This window comes from Nothoprocta perdicaria, unplaced genomic scaffold (genome assembly GCF_003342845.1).
Source record: "Nothoprocta perdicaria isolate Ctin4 unplaced genomic scaffold, notPer1 scaffold_169, whole genome shotgun sequence".
In the NCBI taxonomy this organism is placed as follows: Eukaryota; Metazoa; Chordata; class Aves; order Tinamiformes; family Tinamidae; genus Nothoprocta; species Nothoprocta perdicaria.
Window position 1 is genome coordinate 1,275,897 of NW_020454860.1, and position 11,701 is coordinate 1,287,597.

Below are 11,701 nucleotides of genomic sequence, written 5' to 3' on the forward strand. Positions count from 1 at the left end.
TCATGTTCTAGTACAGTTACTGCATTTGGTCAGCTTCAAATCTGTATAAAGCAAAGCACAGTTCTAAGGATCATTTCTTGTTATTCATAGTGCTTTGTATAATAGCTTAATTTCAATTTTTTTTTTTTTTTGGCTTTTTTTCCCCCAGCACCTAGATGATGCCACTGTTTCAGGGTCAAGCTGGATAACAGAAAACAATGATGGGCAAACTCTGTCACGGAGCACTAGAATTGCCAGGAAGCCTTACTGCGGCTATGAGCAGCAGCGTTTGTCCAAGAGAGAGCAAGCAGAAGAGGAGTCGTTGCTTGCGGCTCTGCTCTGGCCAAAACCTCCTGACGACGAAATCCCTTTTGTGCAAAGCACTGATCCTGCACACAGTGACTTTGTGATTGTGAAACCTGGTGCGCACTTCAAGGTGGGTGATCAGCTAGAGGTGCTTGTCCGGATGAAGGACTTCCGAGGAAAACCCAAGCAGTACGGAGGAGACTACCTGCAGGCACGGATTCACTCTCCTCTGCTGAAAGCTGGAGCAGTGGGGAGGGTGGTAGATTGCCATAATGGCTTTTATAAGGTCTTCTTTACTTTACTGTGGCCAGGGGAGGTCAAAGTGTCTGTGTCGCTTGTCCACCCGAGTGAAGCAATCCAGGTGCTCCTGCGCTTGCGAGAGGAAAGGCCAGACCGAGTCTATTTTAAAAGCTCCTTCAAGTCGGGGAGGTTTTCGGAAACCACCGAGTGCAACGTGTGTTTGCCTGGAGATCTCCCGGTCTGCAACTTCACAGATCTCTACACGGGGGAGCCCTGGTTCTGCTACAAGCCACGGAAACTCTCCTGTGCCAGTCGAATCAGTCATGCCAAGGGGGGATATCAGAAAGGTCTTCTGACGCAAGAGGAAAGCCTCTTTTTTCAGAGGTATGTCTGCTCTTCCATTTATTTGCACTCAGTCAAGTAATCTATCCTTTTTAAAGGAAACAAACAAGGTTATTAGTGAAGTGGGATAAATTATCAGCTGTAGAGGAGTTTTATCTAACTGTATCTGGTTGATATGAGTTGCCAACTATTCTCTTCCCCTCCATACAGCTGTGCAAGAACACATTAATCCCAAATTGAAGTAAAAGGAGTGTAGTTCTGTCTGTAGGCTTTGCATTCAGCCTTGGGTGCACCTGCTAATTTTCACAAGAGCATGCTGTCTAAATCTGGTGGTGGTTTGGGAGACTCTTTCTTTTTTTGTTGTTGTTGCTATCTGTTTCTGTATCTATTTTTATAATACCAAAAAGTATACTTGGATTTTTTGACRGAACTACCTATTCAAAATCAGTTCTTAAGCTTATTTTTCCATAAGCTGGTAATGACTTTTCCTCATTTAAGTACGAAAACCTCTGTATGTCAGAGCTTCACAGAACTGACATGTATCCAACACAAAATCATCAGACTTCACTGATGCTCTCTGCTTGTGAAGCCGCTTCGTGCTAGGTGGCTGAACTTGTTTGTGCCTGCAGTAGATTGCCTGCTCCTGGGTGGTGCCCCTGCTGGGCATCTCGGAGCTCGGCCGGGGCTCCAGGTGCCTGCAGAGGCAGCTCAGAGCAGCGGTAGCGCAGCTCGTAGCTCCRACTGCAGCTCGTGGTGCTGCTGCGCTGCTGCGTGGCCGTGCAGCGCCGCTGCAGAGCGAGCCTGGCCGTTGCAGAGCTGACACCAGTGGCTGCCTCCAGAAATGGTGTTGGCTGTGGCACACCTCCAGAGGCAGCAGGGCTGGGAGCTGCCCCTGCAGCGCTGCCTTCTCAGGCGGTCTGCCCCTGGCAGCAGCGCACGTACYGCAAGCTGGGAATTTCTCAGCTTTGTGGTGAGTCACCAGAGTGCATAGCGGGCCCCTGGTGGCTTGCTGGATGCCTTTATCTGGGCTTGCCGTAGTAAAAATGTGTGTGCAGCTTGTGTCCTGCCTCTGCCAAATGTTGGGGCCTGAGAACAGYGATAGTGGTCAGAAGGAAATTCATGTGTAATGAAATCAGTTACAGGAAGCAGGGTAAGTTTCAAAAAAAAAAAAAAAAACCCCAAGCAGAACTTACTGCGAATCCTATGTGCCTGTTTGAAGCTGGTAAGAAAATAATGGGGTTAACGCTACTTTGCAATTTTACAGCCATACTATACTGTTATTTCCTGTCCTATATACTGTTATATTTTTGTTCAAGCGATGTGAATATCAAAATGCCAATATTCCCCAGTGGACCTGATGCAGTGACTGTAAAGCCCAAGGCATTTACAGGTAAAGTAAACTTTATAAGAATTTTGTTTGTAATTCATGTTTAGAGACATTAAAAAGGCCAATGGGCATGAGCTAATGATCAATGTGCTTGTTTCATAGCATAGAATCAAAGTAAATGTTTAAATTCTTATTGAGAAGATGGAGCCTTTTCAGTGTTAGTGTAATGCAAACAAGCTTGGGACTATTAACAGAGTGTGTCTAAAATGATGTAGCTAAATGGGCTTTTTGGCAAATAAACAAAATCCTGAGTTTGCTGTTTTCTTGCCAAAGGAGGCTTTTTCCCCCCTGCCCCAGCATTTGTTCAGATATAAAACATATGACAACTGCTCAGCATACTTTCAAAATGAGCTTTGAGGTTTTGTTTTATCTTCCCTTTCTTGCTAAGAATTTTGCGAAGTGGATGTTGATGCCTATAAGTATTACTATCCTTTTACGCTGTATTAGCTACAGCTGTGAACCTAAACTCAATAGTTTCATACCCCTAAAAAAAAGACTGCAAAAGCCGTGATACACAGAGAATTCCTACCTAATAGAGAGCTTTTCAGTGTTTTCCTGTAAGGGGGAGGAAATGTTAAAGGTGCAGTTCTTGACCTGAGCAATAGTCATAATAAATAAATAAAAAAAAAGGTACAGCATTTCATACTTCTAGTTCTGGTATCATAGACACTAAAGAGTAGAGTGCTGTTACTAGATCAGCAACATTCTCCCCTTTTTCTCCGGACCCTTTAGATGAGATTTGTTGTTGTTGTACAGTTGCTCAGCCTGTATTTCCTCTTGGAAACTGATGCAAATTTGAGATTTAACAGAAGGGGATTGCCCCTCTGTTTTGGTGGCAAGGGTGATGCCTGCTTGCAAATCATGAGGGCTAATGTTGGATCAAAAGTGTTGATAAGGCAGGCACAATGTTCCTCGGGGAAATTCCTTCCAACAGAGCAGTCTATATAGAATGAACTTAATACCATGGAGTAATGATCATGAATGTTTGGATTTCTTAGGACTGATGCACAGTTAAATTAATTGCTTTGCCATTTGATTTGTTGCAAATACATTTCTGTTTCAGCAGAAATGTAATGAAGCCTATTTTTAAAACAGAGTCAAAATTATCTTTTCCTCCCTCCTGCCATATCATAGCCTGCTTTTTAACCAATACCTTTCCTGAAATACAAGCTTCTACTTTTATTTTTGGATCGCAGTTATTCAGGTTGGAGGTTTTACCTAAAATCTGAAAGAAGTAACAACTTTTGAAGATACTGAAGAGAAAACTGAGATGTTTGCATTAGGTTTCCTGAGAGGCACAAAAAAATGATTCTAATTTTGTATGTGTATACATCTAATCCAAGAATCAATTGAGCGGAGGTAAATAAACCACACTCTTTACATCAAAACTTAAAAAAACAACGGAGTTGAAGCAATGCATTATGAATTAGTCAATAACCACATGCTGGGATTTTTCCCTTTCCTGTTTCATCCAGATTGGATAGCCAAGCTTCACTATTTTTTTTCTTTGCTGGCACTTTATTTGCATCATGCTATTTAAATGATTATCTGAAAATAAAATTGCTTATTTCTAAAGACTTTTTTTCTGTGCAACTCCTGGTTATATTGTTTGAGCAATCCAAACACAGCATTAGTGTTTACCTAGTTTTCACAGTGTCCTCATGAAATACAACAAAGGCTAAGTGTCCTACTGGTGTAGGACATAAGAGAAGATTGCATAGAACCATTCCAAACCATTCCAAACCATTCCGAACCATTTCCAAAAAGCTGCCAGCTGGGAGTGCTAGGGACTGTTCTTAATAGGTAGTTGCCATTCTAAGTTAGCTAAGAGCTTAACTGGATGGAGGTGGAATCTATGCAAGTGGAGGCTGCCACAGCTCACACCTGCAAGGGGCACGTATGAAATGCTCCATGGTAGCTGTAGCTCTGGCACTTCCTAGATTGGGGCTCCTTACAGTTCAACTTCATTCCTGCTGCACGTAAGGAGCATCAGTGTGTATTGTTCCAGTGGTGGGATTTTCTTCTTGGTTTTTGGCCACTAGAGGGAAGACGTGCACTTTGGCWGAGAGGAGACTGCAGCTAGAATCACAGAATCATTATGGTTGGAAAAAAGACCTTCAAGATCAAGTCCAACTGTAAATCCATCCCCACTAARCCATGTCCCCAAGTCCCTCCTCTACATGTTTCTTGAACAGGGACAGGGACTCCGCCAAGGAGCAATCCAACGCTTCACCACTCTTTCTGTGCAGAAACTCTTCCTAACATGGAAGAATTGGAATCCTGGACCTCCCCTGGTGCAACCTGAGGCCAATTCCTCCTGTCCTATCTGTAGTTATTCTGGAGAAGAGACCGACCCCCACCTCACTACAGCCTCCTTTCAGGTAGCTGTAGAGAGCGATAAGGTCCCCCTGGAGTCTCTGAATAACTGAATAACYGCGGCTCCCTCAGCCGCTCCTCATAGGGAGGCTTCGTTGCCTCCTTTGGATGCGCTCCGAGTTCTTGTCRTCAGCTCAAGAACAGTCTCACTTGGGGGTTGTGGCATCCTCTGCCTACTGGAAGGTTTATGTTCTCTGCTGCTCTTCCAGCCCGTGTCCCCCTGCACCTTCTGTACCCAAGACTGAGCTCTTCTGTCTAAAGTGTGAAAAATGGCAGGTGTCTATTTTTACTGTTTTTGTTGTTGTTGTCAGAGAGAACAGTTAAACTGTAAGTGCTCAGGTAGCTCTGTCAATAACTGCAACTTTTGCTGCAGCAACAGGAGAAAAAACAGTATTTGGGATGTATAGAAACATAGTGTGGTGCTTGGAGCTTTTTAAACTGTATAGTATGGTGTATATGTGCCATATATAGGTGGTATACACTAATTTGTTTTAAGTTATGGAAGATATATAGGCATCTCTGGTTATGTGACCATGAAGGTTATGGACGCTCTTTCTGTTGTTGTACGTTAACTTAAAAGAATTTTCCTCTTCTAGATTCAAGTGCTAGGGACATAGCTGAAGATCCCAATGTTTCCCCTTCCGGTTATTATTATCAAGACCAGTGGAGGCCCAGAACACACAGGATCCATCATTTCAACGAGTCGGAGGATATTACGAAGTGCYTGCAAGGAAAAGTAATCCACTTGTTTGGAGACTCCACAATAAGGCAGTGGTTTGAATATCTGACAGCATTTGTTCCAGGTTATTTTTTTTTTATTTGGTTTTGTTCTTGTCTTTTGCAAGGCTATATTCTCCCATCAGATACAGAGCTGGTCATTTGAATGCTAATGGCAAAATAAAGGAAGATGAAAGACAAACATGGTCACAGGGGCTGGTGCAAAGGCAGCCATTTGTATTTATGAGCGCTGGAAGTGCCTGCTCACCTGMACTGGAAGGTCACACTGGAGGGTCACATCGTTCCCGGAGAATTCGGCTAAAAACACTGTCCTGCAAAGGAGCCTACTGTTAGTGCTGCGGGTCAGCAGCACGTGGCCACCAGGTGGCACAGGGCACCTGGGAAAGGTCTGGCAGGAGCCCCAAGCCACGGTGGCTTTGGAGCAGGAGAGTAATGGGCTTCTCTTACTGTGGCCTGGTTTGGGACTCTTTTTTTTTTTTTTTCATTTCCCTTTTTCTTAAATAACAGAGCTTCAGTAGTCAATTAGACATTGCTGTGTCCTTCCTTCTCCCTTTCTGCAAGCAATAGTTTTGTGTTAAAGTGCAGACTTTGAGAATTGTTAATCACAGAATCACAGAATGGCTGAGGTTGGAAGGGACCTCCAGAGATCATCTAGTCCAACCTCCCTGCTGCAGCAGGGACACCCAGAGCACGGGRCACAGGGCGGCATCCAGGTGGGTTTGGAAGATCTCCAGAGAAGGAGACTCCACAAGCTCCCTGGGCAGCCTGTGCCAGGGCTCTGTCACCCTCACAGGATCCCAGGAAAAGTCTTCCTCACATGGAGATGGAACTTCCTCTRTTTAAATTTATGCACATTACCCCTTGTCCTGTCGCTGGCCACCACTGAGAGACCCATCTTCCCTACATTCTCCCCTCRGGTATTTGTACATGTTGATAAGATCTGCCTTACAAGTTAAGGATACTTTAACGGAGCCCCAGAGTTGTCCAAAAGGCTTCCCATTACCACTGGATTCAAAGGGCACTTATTCTGAGAGTGCTTATTCTCAAAGTTCTTTTTAATATAGGAGAAAACAGAAACAGCCTGGGAAGCTAGAAAGGGCATTGGCCTCCTGGCGAGGCTGAAGTGTGCAGCCTGGCAGACTTCAGKGCCCGTCTGCTCCACTCGGGAATAGGCAGCTAGTGCGTGTATGATGCTCGCTTCCCTTTCATTCCAGGGTGCTGAGGATTGTGCTGAGCTTCCCTTGTCTGTCATTCCTGTTGCCCTATGGCCAGAGCACAGTATACAAGGTGGCACAAGGGAGAAAGCTAACACGTGTTTGTGTTTTTTCAGATCTTGTAGAATTTAACCTGGGGAGCCCTAAGAACGTGGGCCCGTTCATGGCGGTGGACCTGAAGCGCAACATCCTGCTGCGGTTCCGCTGCCACGGGCCGCCCATCCGCTTCACGACGGTGTTCAGCAGCGAGCTGCGCTACGTCGCCAACGAGCTCAACGGCATCGTGGGCGGCAGAAACACTGTGATAGCCATAACTATATGGTCCCACTTCAGCACCTTCCCCGTGGAAGTCTACATCCGGCGGCTGCGCAACATCCGTAGGTCCGTTATTCAGCTGCTGGATCGCAGCCCCAAGACCGTAATCGTCATCAGGACGGCCAATGTTCAGGAGCTCGGGCCCGAAGTGAGCCTCTTCAACAGTGACTGGTATTCCTATCAGCTTGACTCTGTCATGAGGAAAATGTTCTCAGGAATTGCTGTGCACTTTGTGGATGCCTGGGAGATGTCTCTGGCTCATCACTTGCCCCATAACTTGCACCCAAATGAAATCATTGTTAAGAATCAGATAGATGCGTTTCTATCTTACATATGCCCGCTGCAGACTTAGCACAATTAGGTGTCCCTGCTGTCAGGTCCTACTGTAGCCGAGGTCAGGTTGCTTCTTGGCAGGGCTAGTGAGCAGTGCTGGGTGGTGTGGARGGACCCTGGGCACTGGGACACTGCTGGAGTGTCCGGCTGCCCTTTGCGCTGGGAGCTYTTGAGGACAGTGGAGTTGGCTGTTCAGGCCACATCATCCTGCCAGGTTGGTTCCTTTCAGCCATATCATTTGTGTCTGAAATTGTTAGTCGACTCCTCAGACTGAACGGAGAAAGTTGGATAGGAAAGCATGTGGCTTGTTGGCATCACTGGCTGCCAGCACTGCCTGCCTAATCTATACAATGCCGATTCTTGCTGCTCAGAGGTGTGTGAATCCTGGGAAAGAGGGTGCTGGGGGGCAGCCCTTCTCCCCCATTCCCGGGTTGGAGAGACGTGTCCTCCCGGCGTGTGTCAGGGAAGCACAGGGTGCCGTGACTGCTGCTGTATCGAGGCCCGAACAAGAAGGCTGAAGTGGGTGTCCTAAAGCTGCTAATACCAATAAAGGCAGCACAGCTAAAGCTCCTGTAATGCTTATCAAGCCGTCAAGGGTGGCTGTTGGGATTTCGTTTCATAGCACGCCAGTCGGGCACCCTGGGTGTTCCCGTGTAGCTGCTAATAGCACAAATTGCCAGCACTTTATTGGGCTTCCTGCACTACTGGTGCCTCCTTGGAGCTTGGATGCAGTCTGCTTCTCGCTCTGTCTGTGATGGAGAAACGCGTGTGCGACTGTTGCAGCCAAGAGGCCATCTCAGGAGCTTCGGGAAGCGGAAATAAAAACGGCAGCAGATGTGGCTGCTCCGAGCTTGAGGTACTTGCTAATGACAACGTTTGCTCTGTCGGGCGAGTCTGCCCTGTCCCGCTGCGGCAAAGCGGGGCTGCCGCCTCTGGTGCTGCTGCTTGAAGGCTCTTGCTTGGGTTTCAGGAATGAGTAACAGGACCTGACGCCTCGGTCCTGCCACGGCTTCTGCATCCCTTCCATGGTATTTGGCTCTTCTTTTATCACTCATTCATCAGTGTTACCAATACAAGGGGTTGAAAAACTCACCCAAAAATTGAATGTCCAGTGTCATCCTCCATATAGATGCTTGGTAAATGTTTGATATTTGGCTAGAGTTAAAGTTGGAGGCTTTGCGGCCTCTTGGAGTGGTGYTTTCTGCTGCTAATTTGATTGAAGCTCTGTCTAGTTTTAGTTTGTTGCACTTTGGTTTGGTGATTTGATTGAAATCAGCCTGCCAGAAAAACAAAGTAGAGGCATCCAGCACTGTCCTATTTCTGAGCCTGCTCCAGCCAAAGGTCGTCTTGGCCAGAGGCTTTGCTAAAACGCGTGTCAAGTCAGCAGTGGAGTCCTTCCCACGAGGCTTATCGTGCCTAAAGAAGGTGTGAAAGGCAGTCTTCAGAGCCAACTGAGAACATGAAAATTACAGATAAACTGAGATAAACTGGTGGGCTGCATGCAGTGAAGTCGCTGAGATTCATCATCTGAGAAATGTTTGCTGCATTTTGTGCTGCATTCAGGAAGATTGTGCTCTTATTGGTAGAACCTCAAGGCAACTCATGCTGCCAGCTGCAGGGTCTTCCGCTGTTTGTTCATTTTAAAGGACAGCTGAGAACTGTTCTCAAATGTCACTGCTTTTAGCCTCTCAAAGTCAGTAGCACCTGTGTATAAACTCGCTAAGTTTAAGAAGTTTAAAAATGACAAGAGGAGATGCATGCACTCGTCTTTCCAGAGCACTGTTAGAATTTGCCAGTTATTTCTGACAACTGCCTTGCAAAGCGGCCATATAAGCTACAATATAAGTAGCTTTAGGTAAGTTTTTCTTTCTTTAATGTGTTAATGGGAATTTATGCTCTGCTAAGAAGAGACCGCACCAGTTCAGGGCTGAGGAGGTACCAGGAACCACTATAATGCAAAACGAGCTTTCATGTTTTCCAAGTGTGCTCTTTGGAATGGGCAGACTGTCAGGCTTTCATCCTGCATAACAAATCTGTGCAAATAACTTTAATAAACGGGAGGCTCCTCAAGCTCAGACTGTGAAGGAAACTACTTAATTTGTGGACTAACCCTTTGGTTTCCCTTATAAAGCCGTATTGAGCGTGCATGTGCCGTGGCCTGAGAGCTGCARTGCTCACTACTGTTCCTCAACAGCGACTCCTTATAGATCTTAATAATCAAGAGTACATAGGTAGGAAGAAATCTCCAGATGTTTTGATGATGAAGGGAGGAAGAAATTAGATTGCTCTTCACAGCAATGTCTAATCATCTTGTGGTAGAATCTCTTTTAGATTAACTAGGTTAATTCTTTTTAATAACAGATTAAGTTTTAGGTCAAGAACTTGAGGGAAATTGCCAGTTAATTTGGAATGAAGACCAATATTTTAATTTCTTTTGGACTCAGAAATAGGAAGGAGAAGGGGAGTATCTAAAGGGTTATTAATGTTAAAATTCAGTGCAGCTGCAGACGTGGTTTTGTTTCCCTTCATCTCCTCCTGTCACGGGCTGCTCCGGTTGCCTATCCACCATGCATGGCAACGGAGTCACAAGCAATAATACACTTAAAAATCACTTGCTGTCTTTAAGCTTTTAAGCTTCTAAATGGATTTTAATGGGGACGTAGGTTAAGCTGCTGGTTATTTTTTCAAGTTGATTAATATGAAACAGGGCTGGAAGGGGATTTCTGGGTTCTCAGGTGTCTTCCTTCTTGTGTGAAGTCATCTCTGTCACAAGACTTTCGATGCCTTTTTTTCTATTTCTTTCTGTTTTCTTCAGCTGAGGAAAAGAATTTTTATGTGATACTTGCATTCCCACCCTGAGCCTTTTGATCCTAAACCTTACGGGAGCAAGAACCCGCCTGCCTTTTCTTATTTATTAATTATTATTATTATTATTCAATACTGAGCTCACTTCCAAGTCTTTTTGCTGGGATTTATGTTTTCTGGTGTTCATCAGAAGATTTCAGAGCAATTTATGAAGGGTTGATGTGAAGTGTAATCCGTTCTACCAATGACACTGCACAGTGATTTTGAAGCTCATGATCATTTTGAGAAACTTTCTGTTGTGTTGGGCAGGTTTATTAGTGAAAATGTTTGTTTAATTGTTCGGGAAAAGAGAAGCTAAAAATGGGAAACTGCCATTTAAATTTTTTTTTCAAATGTTTCTCATTCCATCCTTTCTGCGCAAGGGCATCCTTTGGTTTATGGGATTCAATATATGTTAATTGTTACAGGGAAGGGTTTTAAAAATGGAAACTTGAACCAACTACAAGGCTCTGTGTGTGGCCTTATGTGTTACAGGGGACACCTTCATTTGCCTGTGTGACAAAACTGAAGATCTGAACTTGTCTCCTGGGAGGGTTGAGGGTATTGGGGCTCTGCTTAGTCGCAGAAGGGTTTCTTAAAATGTTTTTGCACTCATGATAGTTTAAGTACAGCAAAAAGGTTAAGTCACAAATGTATATTTAATTTATAAAGCCCTTATTTGCTAAGTCCAGGTCACTTGGTGCTTCATTTTGCACTCTTACAAGTGTTGAAGCTGCCTGGAAGATTCTGACATCTGTTAGTAGCAGTGAAATACTCTGTGTATGTTAGAAAAATAATTTATTTTCAAAGTTGTTGATTTTTCGTTCCTTATTGATATAGGAATGTTATGGAAGCGCTTACAATACATGAGGGGTCTCATGTATTTTCTGATGTGTGATGAGAGAAAAAAAAAATGCCAAAATGCTCGAAGAATAAAAAGTTCCTGATGAAGCGGGCAAGTTTGTGCGCTGTCATGAGCGCGGTTTCCTCTGATGCAGTCTCTGTGTATCTCGTTCATCTGAGCCCACACACTTCCCTCCCTGCTTTTACGGTTGCTTAGAAGCGTGTCGTATTTCCCTCCCTTTTACCTAACTCTTGCATCGCGCGCCGTCCGTGGCGCGGAAGCGTCGCGGGGTCTCAGCGATGAGAATCGCCCTGTTGAGATTTTCTTCCTGTATCTTTCCCTGACGCTGCTGCGTGTTCAGAGGGCAGCGACAGGCGCGAGCCCCGGCCCGGCGCTGCCTTTCCTGCCGCCCTCCTTCCCTCTGGGGCTGACTCATCAGAAAGCCTCAAACCGCCCTCATCCGCAGGGGTTTCCACCGAATTGGGAACCCCTGGAAAAGCCTTGGGCCGTTGCCTTAGCCGCTACAGGACCCGTAGATTTAAGCTCATGGGYAACATTTCTTTCTTTCTTTATTTATAAATTCTTCCTCATCTGGATATTTGAGGCTGTCCTGAAGTGCTAGCGTGGGTGCTGGTCACACCAATCTGAACTCTGATGTTAACGCAGCTGCTCCCTGCACCATGACTGCCTGGAATCCTGCTCGGTCTCCATCCTCTTCCCCTGCTGGAGTCGCTATCCTCTGTCTTGGAGGGGGTGAAATTGGTCGATTGGTTTTGTGATTTT

The 11,701-nt window shown here is 45.3% G+C and overlaps 1 protein-coding gene across 1 annotated transcript in view; it reads left to right on the plus strand.

The window, feature by feature from the left end:
• The window catches only part of NXPE3 (neurexophilin and PC-esterase domain family member 3), a 14,850-nt gene extending 4,118 nt beyond the window's left edge, over positions 1 to 10,732 (plus strand). The window contains exons 2-5 of the mRNA XM_026035850.1: positions 149 to 909; positions 2,184 to 2,257; positions 5,227 to 5,433; positions 6,699 to 10,732. Of these exons, the coding sequence (XP_025891635.1) occupies positions 149 to 909; positions 2,184 to 2,257; positions 5,227 to 5,433; positions 6,699 to 7,249 (1,593 nt within the window). The 3' untranslated portion in view covers positions 7,250 to 10,732. The remainder of the gene's footprint in view (positions 1 to 148; positions 910 to 2,183; positions 2,258 to 5,226; positions 5,434 to 6,698) is intronic.
• Positions 10,733 to 11,701: the final 969 nt, after the last annotated feature.